The sequence below is a fragment of the Aphelocoma coerulescens genome, chromosome 8, assembly GCF_041296385.1.
Source record: "Aphelocoma coerulescens isolate FSJ_1873_10779 chromosome 8, UR_Acoe_1.0, whole genome shotgun sequence".
Lineage (NCBI taxonomy): Eukaryota > Metazoa > Chordata > Aves > Passeriformes > Corvidae > Aphelocoma > Aphelocoma coerulescens.
The window spans coordinates 6,740,750-6,760,534 of record NC_091022.1 but is presented as its reverse complement, the minus strand read 5'-3'; the positions used below and the strand labels follow the sequence as shown (position 1 = coordinate 6,760,534).

Here is a 19,785-nt window from a genome sequence, read left to right as displayed (position 1 = left end):
GTAAAAGTTACTGGGTTTGGGTAGTTTTGATCCTCAAGAAGCAAAGTGTTGATAATCATAAGTGATAAATACGAAACATGTTGTCATCTGCCTTCAAAATGTACCTGGTGTTATTCCCAGGTTGCACTCTTCTAGGATCTGGGATTAAAAAGTGGTTAAAAATAGCTGAAAATGACAAAGCTGAGAGCTTGCCTCCGACAAACTGATAAAGGTTGTGGTCTTTTCTTCATGAGGTGCAAAGAATATTTGTGATTTCCACAGCTTCCTGGTGACTTGGCAAAGCCACTTTGACTCAGTTTCACCTGGGGAAAATTGGGGCCTTTGCTATGATTTGGTTAGTGCTTTTTAAACATACTGGCTTTAAAAAAAAACAACAGAAAACCAAAACCTCACCAAAAAAAAGCATGTTGAAGCCCCAGTCAAGCACGAGCTGATTTTGTTGGAAAATCAGAAAAGCTTTGGCAAAACAGGCACCATCTCAGCAGCCAGGGACAGCTGAGTAAGTGAACCAAGTAGGCTCTCTCAGCCTTGCCACCCACAGGAAGTATTTAATTTTTGTAGAAAGGTGAGGAGCTGAGATACCTTTTACAGATACATGTGAGGAAGGAGGCTTGTGTGGTATTTCAGCTGGTAACACATGTCACAGCATGTCCCTGCCACGACTGCAGAGCTGTGAGCTGCTGTGCTGTCACCAGGTAAGCTGGAGGATGCTGTGAATTGCTTTATTTTTAGGTCTTATTGCTGACTAAGTGCAAACAATTCCTTGTGTCCAGGCTGCTCAGCTTCCTTGGATCCCACTCGTGGGTGGTGTTTTGGGAGGGCTCCAGCTCAAGGGCGGGCTGTCCTACCCTTAGTTCCTGGAGGGAAGGAAGAGATGCTGCATCAGTGGCTGCTGTTGCTGGAGGCAGGGTGAGGGTGATCAGGAACCAGCACATGGCTGTGTGCTCCCAGGGAGTATTTCTGGCCATGGAGAGGATGATCAGGGATGAGCATAGGGCTGTGTCCCAGGGAGGAGTTCTGGGCATGGAGAGGTGCAGCAGCTGGGAGTTTTCTGTGACTGTTACTGGAGATGGTGGGGGTGAGCAACATCCTGCACAAACCCTTGGGATTTAAGGGGAGCCACAGCCTGTGCTGGTGTGGTTTGGAGGAGGTGAACACCTCTGGGACCACCTACCTGCCCTGCAGGGCAGACTCGCTGAGCGAGGGCCTCTTCTCCCCACTCAGATCGGAATCTGAGAAAAACAACAGCACAAACTTCCCACCATGGGCTGCTGCAGGGAGCCCTCAAGCCCAGCTCCCATCCCCACCGCCAGAGCTCCCCTCAGGAGCAGGAGGGTCCCTTTCAGTGCTGGCTCACCCTTTTGCTCCTCTGAATGCTCAGTTTTCTTCTGGGGCCGTGGCAGCAGGAGCTCAAGCCCTTCTGACAACGTGAAGATAATGATAGGCTTTTTACCTGGTGAGGGAAAAGACATGGAGTGCTCCAATGGCAAATGAGGGAGTACAGCTGTGTTGTCCCCCTCAAATCACTTGGGGCTTGCCCAGAGCACAAGGAAGGATGGCTGAGCAAGGACTTGAGTTACCCAGATCTCCCTGACTGCAAAACAGTTTGGGGGCTGCAGGATGGGGGTGACGTGTCCCAAGCTGGTGCTGTGGCAAGGCTGGGGGGGTCCTGGGTGGAAGAAATGGGAGATAGGGAAATGTGCCAAGCTTTGTGTCTGCCTGGGCAGCTTGTCCCAGGAGTCACCCTGGGGTCGGGCAGTGTGGCCACGCTTTCAGGCAGCGACAGTGCCACAGTGACGCCTGGTGATTGCTCGCAGGTCCCTGCCTGCCACCGCCCAGCCCTCCTCACACGGCGTCTGCGCAGCCCTCAAAATAAGGTGGGTGACAGGAAGTTTTCTCTGAAATTACAGGTGCTTTCCCCAGCAATTTCGGTGCTTTTAAAAAGGCAACGAAACCAATTCCCCCCCCCCCCCCCCCAAGCTCAAAAGCAAGTTTTTATCTAAACGTCAGAAAAGCAAGATCCTTACAGAAATGTCATTGGTGAAAGCCTAAGGTGCAGGAAAGTGTCTCAGGAGCTGGTGTGGACATCAGCACAGTCAGAAACAGCAGCTATTTTGGGTCACACATCTTGTCCCTACATGCCAGGAAAGCTGAGGGATTTTTTCTGCCTGGCTCCCATTACTCATCCCTGTGAGATGCAGCAAGGAGCGGTGGCTTGGGGACTATTGTCCCAGGGACAGTCTCTGTGCGATTAATGTCCATGCTGGAGAGATCACAGTCTTCTATGTGTCCAGAGCAGCTCCCAGTGCAGTTGCTCTCTGTGGCTGTAGTTAAAAGCAGGCTGTGCTGCTTGGGACTGTCCTAACCCTTGCAACAGTTTGCACTGATTTAATCACAGAATAATTTGTGTTGGAAGGGACCTTTCAAGGCCATCTAGTCCAGTCCCCAGCCATAAGCAGGGACACCTTCCACTAGACCAGGTTGCTCAGAGCCTTGTCCAGCCTGATCCTGAACATTTCCAGGGATAGCGCTGCCACAGCTTCTCTGGGCAACCTGTACCAGTGTTTTACCACCCTCTAGTGTAAAAAACAACTTCCTTATCTCTAATCTAAATCAGCTTAAATGTCACTCTCTCTGCTCCCTGAAGACCCTGGCAAACACTGTCCTTGTTCTTGTCACTAGCTCGGAATACATATGTGATACATGAGGTTTTTTGGTGACTTTTGCATTAAAACAACTATGTTTGAGAAGGTCCTGGAAGTGCAGTGAAGCTGTGTAACAAGTTGGAGACCCAAGCTGAACACTGGATGTTGTCCATGGAAATACTCAAGGTGTGAGGTGGTTTGAGCTACAGAGATGGCTTGGCATTCCTGGAGCACAGGGCTCTGTCACCCCAGCCCTGCTGTGGACCAGGAGCTCAAGCACCTGCCTGGAGGGATCCAAATCCTCCAACTCTGCTGCTTTTTAACCAGAACTTGACAGTGATAAATGACAGGGAGCAGAACAGCAGCTTGCTGACGCCCACTCATCCATCAAAGCAAGATTAGTATGTGCCTATTTCGGTTTCCCCTTTAATCAAAAATCAATTAGACAATTTCCAAATGAATATTCAGCCAAGGAGTGGGTTGTCAGGCTGACTGACAGCACTCAGCACCACTTTGTGTTGTTCAGTTTAGAGTTACTCAGTGTACTGAAACTAAACAAGTGTATGAGAAAGAAAAAACATCTCTTTCCCTGGATGTGTCACCTCAAATCCTGATGGAGCTTATTCTCCATGCCAGATATTCAAAGCACCCTCCATGGAATGCCACTGTGCCTGGTGTTTGGCTGCACAGTCGTTCTCCTTTTCCTGCTCCCATTTGATTTGCAACTCAAAAGACTGGGGTTTTTATTTCTGTTTCAGGGGGTATTCCTGAGTATTTTTAACTCCGTTATTGAAATAAATAGGAATTACACAACAGTCCTTTGCTTAGGAAGTCTCTGTGCTCACTTCCCTATTCACCAAAGAAAATTTCTAAAATCCCACTGGACAGTTTTGACTCATTTTGACAGGAAAAAAATACTCCATTCCATTTTTCCAGCAGGCCTACACCATATACAGCCTCAAAGCTGTGTGAAAGAGGGGGTCTTTTAAAGGGAACCCTGTAGAATACCAAACCCCCAGGTCTGGATGTGTCTGCACTGGAAGAACAAACCTGGAGCAAAACGTGCAGCAGAGGGAGTGGCCACCAGCTTCCTGGGACCGTGGATCTTGGGTACTTTGGAGGAGGCTTTTGCAGGAGGTGAAGAGGCTGGAACCCTGTCCTCCTTGTGATCCCAGGAGCTCCTGCCTGCCTTGGGAACCTGAGAACTCCGCTCCTCCTTTTGGACCCGGGAGCTCTTGTCCCCCTTCATGAGCTCAAAGTTCCTCTCCTTGTCATGGATCTCAGAGCTCCTGACTTCTGCATAGGCCCGAAAGCTCCTCATCACTGTCCAGGTGCAGAACCTGTGTGAGAAACACTGGAGACAGTGGAGCTCCAAGGAGAAAGTTCCAGCTGAGCTCCTGGGGAGTGTTTCATCTGCATTTTCAGCATGTCAGAGGAACGAGTGGCTGGAGATAAAGGCTGGCATCCACAGAGCCTCCTCCACCTTGGGAGAGAGGGGATAGATAGGTACCTTCTCCAGAAGTACATCAGGATGGGGAAGAGGGTGACCTTGGCATTGTGGTAGATGGCCCGGGTCACTGGCCCCTTGGAAGATAAACGCCAGATTAAATCCCTCTCTTTCTCAGAGATGTTGACCTGGGCACAGAAGAAACCAAAACAGTTTGCAGCACTCCTGATGGGGCTGGGTTTCTCTCCCTGGCCCCACCTCAGCAGTCTTTAAGAAAAGAATGAAATTACATCCTGGCTGCATGCCCCGGACATAAGGGCAGGATCCCACCTGGATTTCTGTGGAAAGCATTGTGCTCTCCAAAGGGGAGATGGCAGTGCTACTGGAAGGGGATGGAGTGGGTGCAGTGGGGAGGAGGTGATGGTGGCATTGGCTTCTGGACAGTGAAAGGACTGGATTGGTGCTGTGCAGCAGCATCCTGATGCTTCAGCCGTGACATTTGTCCAGCAGGTAATGGATAATCCCCATTTCTTCCATCCTTATTCACATGCTTGTTCTCAGTCTATCTGGGTCTGGTGGGGGATTGCTTCCCACCCCTCACAGCCCATGTAGAAGTCCCAAGCTCCAGAGCATGCCCCAAAATCACCACAGCAGATCCAGAGCCCTGCCTGTTTCTCTTTCCCCACCACTGTTCCCAGCTGCGCTGCCTTGAGCAGTGAGCTGGCAGCAGTCTCCAGCCTTCCTGGGCAGGTCCCAGGGTCTCACCCGCAGCTTTGGGGGGATATCAGAGTTCAGGAAGAGTCTGCTGATGATGTCAAGTTTCTTTTTGAGAAAGGCAACGTGCTTTTCTGACTGCATGCTGCAGGGTGCCACAGCTTCCATGGAGTCAGCCAACCTGGAAAACCTGCAAAGGCATGTGGGGTCTTGCTCTGAGACAAGTGCTGGTAACTGTCAGGCTAGACAGTCATGTTCTTGCTTAATTTAGTATTTGCTTGGCCAGAAAAAGCAGTCCTTAAGGTGTGGAACAGTGACACAGGGTATGAAAAGCCACCTCCCTCTTCTGCCACCCTCATGGTCCTAGGATTCACCTGGGGCAGGTGATGTTCTCCCTTTTTGGGAAAAGAGGAGGACTGAAAGCTGGGGATTTGCCTGTTGTGGGGGTGTTGGCTGTAGGGCTGGTGTACATTGGCCATGGATTGGTCTTACAGGTTTGTTGGGAACATGAACAAAGTCAAGGGAGAAATGCCACCACAACTGGGACTTCCAGAATGGTGTAGGCAAAATGTTGGATTGCTTGGGACTACCAAACCAAAAGGATTTCAAACAGGAACCTGTAGCAAGGGGATGACTGCAAGCTGAAGTGGAGGATTTGGAGGTCTCCATCAGAGATGGCTTTGGGCCAGGGCCAAGGGAGGCTGGTGCCAAGGCCAAGTTGGATAGAGCTTTGAGAAACCCGGTCCAGTGGGAGATGTTCCTGCCCATGGCCAGGAGTTGGAACAAGATGACTTTTAAAGTCCCTTCCAACCCAAACCATTCTGGGATTCTGTGGTGGTACCCAAGCACCTGATGGAGGAAGAACTTACTTGTCCATCTCCAGGTAAAAGCGGAGGTCATCGACGAGGAAGTTGACGACGATTACCTGTTTGTCCAAAATGCGGCGTTTTATCAGCGTCACCTTTTCCAGACGGGCTTTGCCCTTGCGGGAGCGGGGGGTCCTTGAGAGACTTTGGCTCTTCTTCTCCTTGATGGGCAGGTCTGAGACAGGGGAAGAGATGCTGCGTCCTGCTCCCCAGCACTGAGTTTGCTCCTTCACCTCACCTGTGCTTCCCTTACCTGCATTCAATTTGCTGAGGACCTTTCTACCTCTGTGGATGACACCTTCCAACTAGCTTAGTAATCTCCTCCATCCCTCCTCCTCTTTGCACCCATGGAGTCTTTATGTTCACTGTTTCCATAGGGAATGGCCTGTTCCTAAAGCCCCCTGGTCTGTCTAGCTGTTGCCCTGGCTCTGACAGAGCCCACAAGCAGATGAGTGAGGATGAAAGGGAAAAATCTGTTGTTTCCCCCATATAAAAAATTCTCTTATCTATTCGGGGTTTCTGTGTGTTTAGTAGATTACTTTTCTAACTGCTTTTCCAGCCTCCTCTCAAGCCTGTGAGTAAACTTTCTGTTTAGGTCAGCTCCCTGTTGCCCAGAAAACAATTTCCTTTTGTTTATTTTTCTGGCCTGTCTCACCTTAGCTCCATTTAGTGTTTCCTGTTTTGGGAGTTTTTTTTGAGGCAGGGATGCAAACTTGCGTAGACAACATTGTTTGAGAGAGATGCAACAGCGTAACGGGGCAATAAGTCATGGTTGTGGGAGATAAGGCACACGTTTCCTCCATTTTCTTCTCTACCTAAACCGAGGCATGTCCTGGGGAGGGAGGAGAAGGGGTGGCAGGACACTGGACATACTTTCCCTCTCGTTTCCTCTCTCCTGACGGAGAAACTCCTCAAATTCCGCACGGCGTTTGTAATTTTCCATGTCCCTCTGGAACTTGCAGAAGCTTCTGACAAGATCCCGGATGGCATCCCAAGCCCATTGCTGTGGAGACATGGCACAGGTGGCATCAGCCAGGGGCTGCTCCTGGACAGAGCCCTCCTGTTTGGACCCACCACTATGAGCTGGAGTAGCCTTGGCAGTGGGATTTGTGACCCATCCATCATCTTTGCTTTCCAGTATTTCTCAGTTTCGCTGGTGGCCACAGGTGATGGGGTGAATCACTTGGCCAGTCCTGACCAGATGTGGTGAAGTCTGCGTGAGCAGGACTCCAGAGCCTGTAGGAGGAACCCTTTCCCTGCTGCCATTTTGCAACCTCACCCCATTTATGTGACATCATTTGTCTCACAGCATCTCCTCGCTTTCTTGCCTGGCAAACATCCTCAGCCTGCCAGCAGACAGTGTCTTTCCTTACCATTCTCTCTGTCTTGAGTTCCTCTCTGCCTTCCTGCATCTGATGACGATGCCTAGACTTGGGCTTTTTGTTCCAGGGCAACAAATCCTCCTGCTGCTGCTGCTGCTGTTCCTTCTGTTTCTGCTTCTGTGTCTGCTTCTGCTTCTTTTTCTTCTGCTGGTACTGCTCTTCCTCCTCATCCTCCTCATCCTCCTCATCCTCCTCATCCTCCTCATCCTGCTCCTTAACCCTGCCAGATGGGAGAGCAGAGAGAGCATCAAGGGCAGCTAGATGCATGAGGAGGACACTAGTTTGGTGGAAGGGGGGGAAGCAGCTGATAGGGGGTAGCCCCAGGGTTGGGGTCCCACTGGACTTCTGTTCCTGGAGGAGGTTGGACAATGGTACAGGGCACTAGATACTCTCCCCTGGGCTCTCTTCTTGCACTTGACAGCCTTGAGGTTGTCTGTCCTGCTTATCTGCAGTGTTTCCTCCTCCAGTCCAGCAGCCTACAGGCCCAGAAGCGATTTGGTAGGTTTGGGGTGAGGGTCTGGATGGAATATCAATGTACTGGCTGATGGTTCATAGAAAAATGCATTTATAGCAGGTGCTGTCTGGCCCCTTGGGGTGGGATGGACGTTGAGCAGGGTGCATTTGCATAACTGGGCTGAAGAAATCAGCTCAACCCAGGTGCTCACCATCATTTTTCCATTTGCTTTGTGTCCCAGTGTGGAGCTGCAAGGACTCACAGCTAGAGTATTCCCAGGAGGTGAGACACAAGTCCAGAGATTTAAGTATCGCTACAGAGTGATTTTAAGGGATTTTTCTGGGAATCTGAGCACTGCCGAGGTGGCATTCCAGGACTTGATTGAGGATGAAGTGCATGAGACCTGCACAAGATGTGAAGAGTAAATCTGAACAGGGGGTAGAGGGTGGGGGTGTTAATTTTTCTCCTTTCCCTGGTAATTGCAGTTTAGACCCACAGGCCACCTATGCCTACATCTGAAAGGGCCAAATGACCAAACAGGGAGCAGTGGCATGACAGGGAAAAATCTGAACGAGTGGAAATAGCAAAGCTCTGTGCTGCAAAGTGCCAGACCTGCGTCTTCTAGATGACTTCTTTCTTGCAGCAGCAACAGCATTCTCTCTAGCAATCCTCTCAGATGCAACAGCTGTGGGGACAGAACAGGGTCGGCCTCTTCCTCAGGTAACAGCCAGAGCCTGCTCACAGCTGGACCCTGGAGCCTCCACATGGTGTTTGTGTGGTGACTCTGGCTCAGGAGACACTGGGTACTGTGGGAGCTCTTCACCTCTCATGGTTTGACCTCCTCAGCATCTGCTTCAGAGAAATCCCCCATTCCCACCCTCCCTGGCTGGATTAATGCCCCAGAATACAGCCTGTCATGGATGGATAGGCCTTTCCTTCTGGAGAAGTTCCCCCAGATGATGCAATGCCTGTAAGGAAGAGCCCTACTTGCCCAGTCCCTGGAACACCCCCACAAGGGTGATTGATGTTTGGGAGCCCACCCTGCCTCTTGTCTGCCCGGACTGGACTCACCAAGTGCTGCACTCATCAGCTGCAGAAGCTCCTCTTCCTTGCTTGGGCTACCCACAGCCAGCTCATCTGCCGTCATCCTCTGGAATTCTGCATCAGAGAGAGGAGAGGAGACAGATCCCATGTCCATTACCTCTGGCTATGACAGCCCTTCAGCACTGGCTCTGAGGGCTGGATTTTGACTTGTTACCTTCCTCGTGTGTCCCATTCCGTGCTCTACCTGTGACACTGCATTTTTTGGGTACAACTGACGGCCCACAAGTTACAAGGGTGCTACAGGTGACCGCAGGTGCCCAGAAACTTGGTGTCATTCTCAAAAGATTGCATGAGAGAACAAAGCTGAGGGGTTACACCAGTAGCACCAGCATGGCCAGTCCCAGCATCCTCAGGAAAAGGCCAAGATGTGGAACTGGGATGGCAGGAGCTTTGGGCTTTAGTCACTTTGCTGCAGCCTTCATTTGATCTGGTGACCCAGGCCAGTGCAGGGGTGTGGCTCTGGTACTGGCCAGAGAATTTGGCCCTTAGATCACTGCCAAAGCTTTGATTACAAATGAAGGCTCCCAGACCCACTGTAGCAACCCACTCCATGATGTCCCTGACCTGTTTAGGGTCACTGGTCACTGCCAGAGCTTCAGCCAACGTGAGCCACATCAGGAATTCTGAGCCTCCTCTTACCAGTGCTGCCAAGGAACAGTTTCATCTCTGCCTGGATGGAGCCCCCTTTCTGGAGGTCCCGAGCAGCAAGTAATTGCCAGTGCTCGGAGGAGATCCCTTCCAAGTTCCTTGTGCCATGCAAGACCTGGCTCAGCTTCAGGGACTGGTTCATCCTCTGGGACAGGTAGAAATGTTCCCATCTGCCAGCAGCATGGCCTGGCACCTTGGGCATGGGGACATCGCTCCCTGGAGCCTGTGGCGAGAAGAGGGCAGGATGATGGCACACAGCATCTTCTGCATCTCCAGCACTGTGCCCACATGTTTTACTGTGCGTCAGACTACAAGCTTGCCCAATTTAGATCTCTGCTTGAGCTTTAGGCAGTCTAGAAGGAATCTATGCGAACACAAAGTTCAGCATAGACCTTACACCTACCCATGCAGCTGCCTAAATCCGGCTCACAGCTGCCTGCAGCTGGGATGTACTGGGGACAGGCAGCCAGTGGTAGGCCAGACATGGCCTTGCAGCTTTCCTGAAGAGTTCAACATCCCTCCAGGAGGGCTGAAAACAACCCTGAAGGTGTCCCCAGCAGCCTGGTAGCCTTGTGTCCTGTTTTGTTGGCTGCTGTCGCTGGGGCTGGCTCCAGCTGGTGCCCTGGGAGTGCCTCCCTCATCCCTCCCAAGACCCTCCTGCAGGTTTTGCCTCTCCCCATGGACAAACAGTTTGCAAGCTCGCCAAGCAGGGGCAGAGTGTCTGGTTTCTGGTTGAGATCTGAGAGCAGGCACCAAAAATAAACCTGCTAAGCCCACAGCAGTTCCCCTGACACCAGAGCAGGAGACCCAGGAGGAGTTTGGCTCAGGGGATCGTGCCCACAGAGAGCACAACCCCAACGCCTGCTGCAGTGCTAATTGGACTCCCAGACCAGCTCTGGCCTCGGAGGGGAGATTTCCTTGACAAGAGATGCATAAAAACCTGGGCAGCTAATTAACTTCCAACCAAGAGCAGTTAATGAGTCAGGGTCAGGAGCTGCCAGCTGACTTTTCCAAAATGCTCAGCTATCACTGGCTGAGACTCTGGGAGCCAGGTCTTTGAAGATACCAAGCCCTGACAGCCTCTCCTTAACAATTCCAGGATCAGCTGCTGATTTTACATTTCATTTTGGGGAAAACAATTGGTTTGAAGAACACCATCTGCAGTGAAAAAAATTGCCTGCATAGGTTGAGCAGGTACCAAAGCAGGTGGAATGCTCAGGGGGTTCTGCCTGCAAGGAGGTTTCTGGGTGTAATGCTGGAATTTGGGGTAGGTATTATGGGATATGCCAGGAGGAATAATAGTCTGGGAAGAGTGCTTGTGTGACTCTGATTTCTTATATCATCCTTTTTGGTAGAAAAAAGTATGTGGAAAACCTGAGGGTGGTTGAGTCATAGGCTAAAAGGCTGCATGGCTTCTTCCCCCTTGTGCTGGCCAGGTACTGCTGCTGGGACAGGGTCATCCCATGTGTGTCATGCAGATGAGTCACATTAATAGCAGTAATAATTACACATTAGTAGGGTGGGCAAGGAAAAAAGCCAGGGGAGATCGATTCCCAGAAGCGCTGGGCTCACCCCTGCCTGCCCTAAAAGCCTGCAAATATGTTTCTCCCTGCTTTTAGGCAGGATCACCACCTGTCTCAGGGAGCTCTTGCAGGGTGTGCCTGCAGTGCTGCCAACTTAAGAGGATGCTATGCTGGAAGAGCTAAGGATCATTGCTCCAGGAAGCTGGAACTGGGTAGGATCTGCTGTGTCACCCTGTGGCAGCATTGGCTGCGGATATCCTGGGATGCTGGACCTCCAGCTAATGCTGGGCTTCTCGTCCCTCCTTCTCTCTCTCTCCAACTTTTCACATCCCCAGTGGTGCCTGCACACCCCCCCCGAGGATGCCCCTGTGCATTCCCCTTACCATAAACTGGAGGAACGTCCTGTCATCGTCAGCCAGAAATTCCTCATAGAGGCAGCAGAGCAGCTGAGGAGGAGCAAAGGGGGATTGTGCTCAGGCAGTGTCACAGTGCTGGTGCCATGGATGGCTCACAACTTGCTGAGATGCCCAGGACAAGCCTGCACATCCAGCTTGGTCCATTGGGCTGCCCAGGGGCTGCCCAAAAGGGCTGGGGTGCTAAATATGTTTTACTGGGGTTGTGCTGGAACCAGTGACAGATGCAAAAGGGTGGCCACTGCCCTGTCATTCCTAGCCCTTGGAATGTGCATCTAGCCAGGGTCATCAGAGATGTTCAGTGACTGCTCACCTCTGCTCTACTGCCCAGCAAACTAGTGAGGATGCTCCTCTCCACTGGCCTGGAGTATCTTGGTCACTGGTCCAGTACAAGGTGACCACAAGTTTTCCCTTCCTAATCTCTTTTCCTCTTAATTTTCCAAATGCCTCAATTCCTAAACATTCTCACAGCCCTCACATCACCATGGGGGGCCAATGCCAGCTGTACCTCCCAGGCTGACCACTGCCAGCACCCCTGTGTACCTTGCAAATCTCCTTCTGTGCTCTGAATATCCAGGGGGAGAATTCTCCACATATCAGATGGTTCCACAAACTCACGAGAGTCCTGGTGTCCAAGGGAAGCTTCTCAAAGCTGTCCTCCTCCAGGTAGGTCTTGCAGATCTTTTCCCCAATCAAATGGCGCAGGAAGAAGCTGTTTTCTCTGCTGGGGTCCAGCACCACAGGCAGAAACTCTTCCAGGTCGTGCCACAGATCCAGGAGATGAGTCTCCATGGACCGGCTCTGGCACTGCAGGAAGTCTCTGAAGGGCCATCCCGCACAGGCCTCAGCACTAAGGGCCCAGGGAAGGAAATCCAAGGTCTTGACTGGCTTTTTCAAGGATGGCAGCTGGGCAAGAGATGCAGAGGGAAGCAGGTCAGAGAAGATTTTCTCCTTACAGAGGTTTTCTAGATCCTGCTTTGCACTGGACTGAGGTCTTCCAGGAAAGGTTACTCCTCGTTTGCCTCCAAAGGCAGTATTTGCAGGATGCTCTGACTGCTGGGGAATCGATCCCAAAGCATCCTTATCCAGACACAATTCCTCTGTTCTCCCAGCTGGCCCTGGCTGCCTCTCTGGTTTCACCTGAAAAGTGGCCATCTTCACTTCTTGGGTGTCTCTCCCCTCCTTGACCAGAGCCCACATTTCTGCTTTGGTCTTCAGGCTGCAGTAGGGCCCTGACACACCCTGTCTCCTTTTGATGTGCATTGTGGGGAAGGGCTCTGAAAGGCCTGGGGGTTCCTGCCAGCTGGCCTGTGATAAACATTCCTGATATTCCTGGAGCAAAGGCTGGCACGATTCCTCTTCCTCCATTCCCATCTTGCAGTGCATGAAGAATTTAGGGAGCCAGTAACTCTGAATCATAAAAAGGGCCTGTTCCTGCATCTTGCTTAGGATCTCCCTCCTGGTGCTGATGGACTGGATGTGCTTGGCTTTCGGCAGTGATCCTGAAATGGATGCAGGGAATTACGATGGGGAGATGGCTCCATGCAGTTCCCCAGCCAAACCAAGAAGGGGATGGTATCCCACCTCCCTGTGAGTATCCAGGAAAGACCACCTCTCTGGAAGGGCAGTGCTCATCCCCAGCTCCTGTGTTTCTTACCAATGATGGTGGTGCAGAGGGTGATGACGCTGGAGCCTTCACGCAAGTGAGTGGCTCTCAGCCTGTGGACCAGGGACAAGAACAGGTCTCTCTGACACCCATCTGACTCGTCCAGATCCAGGAGCCTTTCAGTGATGAGCCAGAAGTCGATCAGTTCTTCCCCTATGGATCAGACAAGGGCTGGGAGTTGGAAGGAATCCCTGAAAGCCCCGAGGATGGATGAAGCAGAAGGAAAGATCACTTGGATGAACCAAGGGAAAAGCAGAGAAAAGCCAGGGTTATGCATCTTCCTCCCAGCTCTGCTGCTGGCTCACCTTCCAAAGCTTTCTCTGGGATCTTACCCATGCCCCCAGCTCTGTGCCAGTGTCCTGCCGGACAGGTGGCCCATGGCTGGCTGGGAAGGGGCTGTGGAGCATCCCGTGCCCACCTGCTGTTCCTTGGACGAAGGCCCGGAAGTGCCGCATGCCATGGCTCCCACTGATGCACCTCTCCAGCAGCCACTGGTCAGCGCTCTGCCAGTTCAGAAGCTCGGCTGCAGGATGGAGTGCACAGATGACATCAGGGGTTGCCTGCAAGAAAACTCTCTAGCTCCTGCCAGCACCCTCCAACCTCCCTGAAAGAGACTGCTGGAGGGAGACCAGCAAATCACCCTGAACTGGGAGTTTCAGACAGGCTGTGGGATGCACACATGGTGTTTGCAAGGATAACTCGCTCCTGTCAGGGACAGCCTGTCCAGCTGTTGTGCCTCTCTTCCTTGCAAATGTCCATCTTTTCTTGCTCGAGTTTGTGGCTTGCCCTCAATTTCCTCCAGCTTTTAGTTTCAACCCAACTGAAGAAGCAGCAGCAATATACTCAGGAAAAGCCTTGGTGAATTGCTTATTTTTCTGAAATGAGAATCTGCATTCCTGCTGCCACAGCTTTCTTTCAAGGGGCAGTTGACATGCCAGTTGATGAAGCACCTGGCTGGACTGAGAAGGATCATTTTAGGGGCAAAGTGAGCATAATCCAGACTTGTTGCCAGTAAGAGAGACCACAGCATGTCTTCCCAGGGCACCCCCGCACAGCAGCAAACCTGAAACATCAGCACCTCTGTTTCCCGTGCCCCACGGTGCTCTCCAGCCCCGCTCCACCCTTGGACCCCTTGGTAAGCCCTCCTAGGCAGGTACTTAGGGAGCTTGTATTAACAGAGTAGTGGAGTAAATCCTTGCACATCCCATCGGGACCTGCTGCATCCCTAAAACTGGGATATGCAACCCCTTCTTAACCCGGAGCAGAGGCACGACCCACTGGGCAGGAACCAGGCAGTGACAGCCCCGGAGAGAGGAAGCCCAGCTGCAGAGGAGAAGCCGATCCGATTTCCTCCATGCCGCGATGACTCACCTGCTTCCACCGAGCGAATGAAACCCAGGAGCTTCTGGCAGAGGACGAGGTGGAGGCACAGGCTGGATTTGCAGAAGTGAGGCAGCCGGTGCTTTTCCAGCCAAGCCAGTAAAGCCGCCGGGCTAGGATCCTGCGTTGCGAACCCCGTGCCCAAGGAGAGGATTAGCTGTGGGGAAGGAGCCGGCTTCTGCCCGGGGATTAGGGTGAGTAACAGGTCCCTGCTACAGGGGAAGGGGGTGGGGAAGGCGCCCTGTTGCTTTATGGCGATGAAAGCCACCCTGATGCTGAGGCAGAAGGGGGATACTCAAGTTATAGCCCCTGCTTGTGTCCCCAAAAGCTGTGCCTACAAACGTGGGAGCCCCGGCGCTGCACGGCTGCTGCAGTGCTTCCAGCGAGGCTGCCTCTCCTAGCAGCCTCCCCGCCTTCCCAGAGCCCAGGCAGGGAGGCATGGCAGATTCCCGGGAGCTGCCAGAGAAGCAGGTTCCCTTTTGCTTTGGGATCTGAGCGCTGCAAGCGGCGCTGGCGGCTGTGAGGAACGGGGACGCGCGTGGGAGAGGGCTGAGCCAGCCTGGTGATCAACAGGGCTTCACTCCTGTTGAATTCAGGAGGAATACAGGACAAGGGGCTGATGTTTGTGTCCTTCTCTGCCACCACACATGCTCTTCTTCGCTCCAGATCTCGGTGTTTATAGATAGACCCCATAAACTGCAGCAGGACTTTAAATGCCTTGTGCTCCGCCCAGGGCTTAAAAGCGAAATGACGCCTGAGTTTGAAATGATCCCCCAGCTGCACGAACAGGAGAGCCAGGGAGGGGTCTTGGCGATGAGAAACCGGCTCCTTCCCTCCCCTGCCCTGTGCTCTTCCTCCCCCCTCCTCCTCCCCCTCCTCCCTCCTAACAAGGGGCATGTTCTCACCAGGTGGCTCGGCAGCTCTGGCCACAGGTACCACCGGCCTATGCCACTGATGTAAATGGGTGTCTGGCCAAAAACCTGGATCAAAATGGAAAGGGAGAGCAGACAGAGATGGAGGGTGGCAGAGGAGCCCAGAGCCTAGCTGTTCTAGTTAGTTCCCACTACAGAGAAGGGCATCGAATTCCCTTTTAGACTTCTATCTCCAAGCTGAGATCCTCAGGTTTCCCTCATTTTTCAGCCTGTATGTGGTGTAGTCCCAGTATTCCTGGGGCCTCTAATGCCACAGACAGTTCACCTAAGGAGAGCTCTGAAAGGTCCCAGGTTTTATGGTGCAGAGTGGACTTACAGGAAGGTTCAAAAAGGTGTTGAAAAAGTCAACAAAAACATGATCTCGCAGCAGCAGCCCCATGTCCATGGAGGCTATGGATGCTACAAGGGGAGAAGAGAAAGTTATCTGGGCTTTGTGTTGCCAGCTGTGACATCAATGTGAGCCAAAGGAGGAGTTTTGGGGGGGAATCAGCTTTAGGGGATATGTGGTACAAGCTTGTCCTGTGCACACATGGGAGGATTTGGAGCTGGGACAGTGTGTGAAATGTGTTTTGGGATGGGTGGCACAGGCTGTTTGGAAAGCACCTGCAGGTCCAGCAGCATGCAGGAGCTGGGAAGTTTGAATGGCAGCCTCCTAAGTAGCAAAGGTACGTGGTTCATAGAGGCTGGGCACAAATGTGGTGGCATCCATAGGGTAGGAGAAGGGAGGTGCTGTGGGTGGAGGGCACAAGATGTGCTTCTCTGCCTTACCAAGACACTGGGTATCACCCACCTTATCCACCCAAGACTCAATACAAGTGTCAGTGTCCAACACCTCCCACTACCCTGTGAAATTTTATTTAAGTCTGAAAGATCTGGATGTAAGAAGATGGGCTGGCATCAGCCTGCTGGTGGGTGGATGCCCTTGCAAATGTCCTCTTCCATGAAGGCACGGCTGTGTTACAGGGAGGACCCATATTTCAAAGCTTAATACTGTTTTTTTTTCCCCCCCTTTTTCCACCTTTTGGGGTGTGTTTAGAGGGCTAAAGCCCCTAGCAGAGGGTAACTCACCAGCAGTCATCATGATGGTGTTGTGTTCCGGTGCTGTGTTCCAAAGTGCCACCCTGATTGTGACACACATGTTCTGGTGACTCCTGGGGGGCTGCAGGGCTCTTGGGGACCACAGGGCTCTCAGCACCTCTCTCCTGGCTGTCCTCCAGGCCTGCTTAGCCTTCAGAGGAGAATACTGAGAGAGGATCTGATCAGTGTCTGTATGTGCCTGAAAGGGGGATGTCCAGAGGATGGAGCCAGGCTCTTGTCAGTGGTGCTGAGCAACAGGATGAGCAGAAATTGGAACAGAGGAATTCCCACCTGAACATGAGGAAAAACTTGTTTACTGTGATGGTGACTGAGCACTGGAACAGGTTGCCCTGAGAGGTGGTGGAGTCTCCCTTACTGGAGCTACTTGAGAACCATCTGGGCACAATCCTCAGTACTGTGCTCAGGCGCCCCTGCTTGAGCTGAGATGCTGGACCAGGTGATGTCCAGTAGTCCCTTCTGACCTTACCCATCCTGTGATTGTGTGAAATGTCACTTTTTAAATCCCCTGCAGACACACTTTGGCAGTCCTGAAATGAAACCCTTCCCCTCTCCCTGCTTGGGCAAACTTCTTGCCTTCAAAGCACGTTCTTGGTGGCACCTTGGCACTGAGTGTGGTTGCTGTCAGTGCATCTGCTCAGCCTGGGATGGAAATTTCACAGGAGACCCCACTGTGTCTGCTCCAAACAGACCAACCCCACATTTCTTATCAGCTGTCTTGCTTCATCAGAGCTGGGCCTGAGACTCAACCTTGGAGAACCTCCAGTTGGAAGAGAAGGAGAAAAAGAAGGAACCCGTTCTTGCAGCAGGAGTGACCTGTTTCCCTGGCAGGAGGAGGAATCTGCTCCCCAGGTGGGTATTTGATCCTGCTCTTTATAATGCTGTGGTGCCAGACCTGGGGTCACCTACGGTCTGCACAGGCAGCAGAGGGGAAGGACAGTGTCCCACAGTGTCCCCACCTCACGAGGTGGTGCTGTCAAATCAGGAATGCGAAGCTGTTCCCAGTAGCAACAGGGCTCTGCATCTCAGCAAGCAGCTTGTGACAGTGCCAATGAATACAGGGACAGCTCCAAATTAATTGTGGAGCTGGTGCTGGGAACCCCAGGGGGACAGTGCTGGGCTACTGGCACTGGCACAGCCTCTTGGAAATGTATGCTCACCTTCCTTCGGCCACAGCCCAGCCACGTGGGCTGGTTACTGTGCCAAAAACCAAACTGATGTGGGCAGCCGTGAGCCACAAAACCCCTGCTTGTCCAGTGGTGCCAGGCCCAGCTGTGGAAAGGAGTTGTGGAAGACCCAGGGGAGGAGTAGCTCTGATCATGGATCCATAAAGATTTATGCTGCTGACCCCAAGAAATGAGAGGGGGGGCTAGGAATGAGCTGGAGTGGTGGCTGTCTCACACTTAAAAGACTCAAAAGTCCTCAGAGAAAGGTTGTAATGTAAAAAAAAAAAAAACAACAACAACAACAAAAATTTCCAGTTGGCAACTGAGCAGATGCCCAGTAGGATCCTCAGAGGCTGGGGTAGCTCCTTGGGTGCTCATCCATCTCTGGACTGACCTCAGTGGGACTGTGATGGCTTCTGCCAGGAAAGGACTAAAGTTGTGAGCAGGAACAGGCCAACATGGTTACTGTGGGAGGGCACAGGGCCATTTCCATGGAGTTTCTCCCCAGGAGGAGACCCCAAGAGGTTTGGCAGGATGGAGTCTGCTCAGACTGGCTGCAGCTTCCCAGGTTTTCCCAGGGCACATTGTCTCCTCACAAGAGGAGCTCACATAAGCTGGGTGGCTATTTAGGAAAAACCAAAAAGGTTTTTAAAAAGAAGTGGACACATGAGCACAGCCCAGATTTAGAAGGAACCTTGGAGTGGCTGGACTCCATAAAAAAGGTAAGGGCAGAGTTGCAACATCAAACACATCAGGAGGGCTTCGCTCCCCCCCTGCCCCAGTCTCAATTACCCATGTCCCCTGTCCCTGGCATGGGGAGCAGCCCTCCCTTGGCAGACCTGAGGTGACCAGTGGCAGAGTCTCACGTTCCCAGGGCAGAGGGGATGGGGCTGGGATTTTTATCCTTGCCCAACATCAGTTGGCACTGCTCCCCATGGTGGCAAAGTCCAAGGCTGCCCAAACAATGTCAGCCTCACTGCCTGTGGTCACTGGCCACTCACAGCCTCCCCCAGCAGCCCAGCCTGTCCCTTTTGGTGCCATCAGGAGGGTGGGGGTTGTTTCCCCCTCACCCCGAACGCCTCAGCATTGCTTCTGGTTCTGGGTGATGGTCTGGAGCCCCAGCAATCTGGGAAACTCCAGCCTGTGTACACATAAGTATTATATCCCCACCATGAGCTTTTGGGGGAAGACTTGGAATTGTTTTCCCCCTGTACAGCCTCATCCTGTTTTCATATTAATAGTTTATAGGACATTGGGCCCACAGCACCTTAAAAGTGGAGTTGACCAAGGCCTGAGGAATTCCAGTTCAGCCTTAAATATTCATTCCTTTCTTGAACATATTACAATTACTTTTTATATGTGATTTTCATGCTCAGTCTCCTGAGTGCACAAGATTTGTTTGCTCAGCAAGGACAACACTGGTGTTCCCCTCAGGAGTATTTTTGAGCCTGTTTGCCATCTGTCTGTGGTTTCCTTGCTTGGGACTGTCCATGCAGGCTGGGCTCTGTCCCTTACACCTGACAGCCCCTGTGGCAGGCTCTGCCTTCACTTATCTCTCCTCCAGCTGAAGCAGAACCACTGGTGTAACCTTATCCGCGTGTCTGGGGCTGTTGACTTCAGCAGCCCAGGTTGTGTTGTGGCAGGGCAGGGACTTAATTCAGCCATAAGGGAGGGACATGGGCAGCAGCACTTTGCTGTTACCTTTTATAATTTAAAATGTCAGGCCTGGATTCACCACTTAATCCACTTAGGCAGTGGTTTTAGGATTTCTGTACTCTCACTTACGGAGCTACTGTGAAGTGTGTTAGGCTGAAATTAATGTGCCAGCCACAGCTAACACAGCCTCAGCCTGGCTGGGAGTGTATTTAACAGTGTGAACAGTGCTAATAAAAAAAATAAGCGGGGGGGGGAGGAATCCCAACAAAAACAACCCTGCCAATCAATGCACAGTGTGACCAGCTTTCAACTTCAGGGAAAGTCATGTGCTGAGTGCTCCCTGGGATAGTCTCCACTCTTGTACAGAACAAACTGAGCCAAGCAATTTCTAGGTCTCAAATCTCACCTGCCCCTGACGTTCTCATCTTCCAGCTTCCCCCGGTGCTGTTGAAGTTGAGCACGTGCTCGGGGAAGGCACTCAGCCCCGTGCAAAGTCTGTGGAGCACGGCCGGCGGCAGGTAGGGGCTGCCTGCCGGGAATGCCGCTGGATCTCCCAGAGCAAGCCGTGCAAAGGGCTGCTGGGGCATGGAGCAATGCCATGGGCTCCTGGGAGGGATGACAAGGTGGGTGGTGGGCACGGGGACAGGCACCGAGGTGGCTGAGAAAGGGGTGGGGAGGGAGGTGGCAGCACCTG

At 52.2% G+C, this 19,785-nt stretch overlaps 1 protein-coding gene across 1 annotated transcript; it reads right to left on the bottom strand.

The window, feature by feature from the left end:
- Positions 1-150: 150 nt before the first annotated feature.
- Positions 151-19,678, bottom strand: RGSL1 (regulator of G protein signaling like 1). The gene is made up of 20 exons (XM_069023221.1): positions 19,498-19,678; positions 15,491-15,573; positions 15,148-15,222; positions 14,234-14,399; positions 13,281-13,385; positions 12,854-13,015; positions 11,740-12,698; positions 11,167-11,229; positions 9,252-9,483; positions 8,580-8,666; positions 8,121-8,193; positions 7,046-7,274; positions 6,546-6,675; positions 5,676-5,847; positions 4,858-4,996; positions 4,156-4,280; positions 3,696-3,985; positions 1,358-1,453; positions 1,175-1,232; positions 151-857 (listed from the first exon to the last, which is right to left on the bottom strand). The coding sequence occupies exons 1-20, from the start codon at positions 19,676-19,678 to the stop codon at positions 851-853; spliced, it is 3,432 nt and encodes a 1,143-aa protein (XP_068879322.1). The 3' UTR covers positions 151-850.
- Between the last annotated feature and the right edge of the window lie 107 nt (positions 19,679-19,785).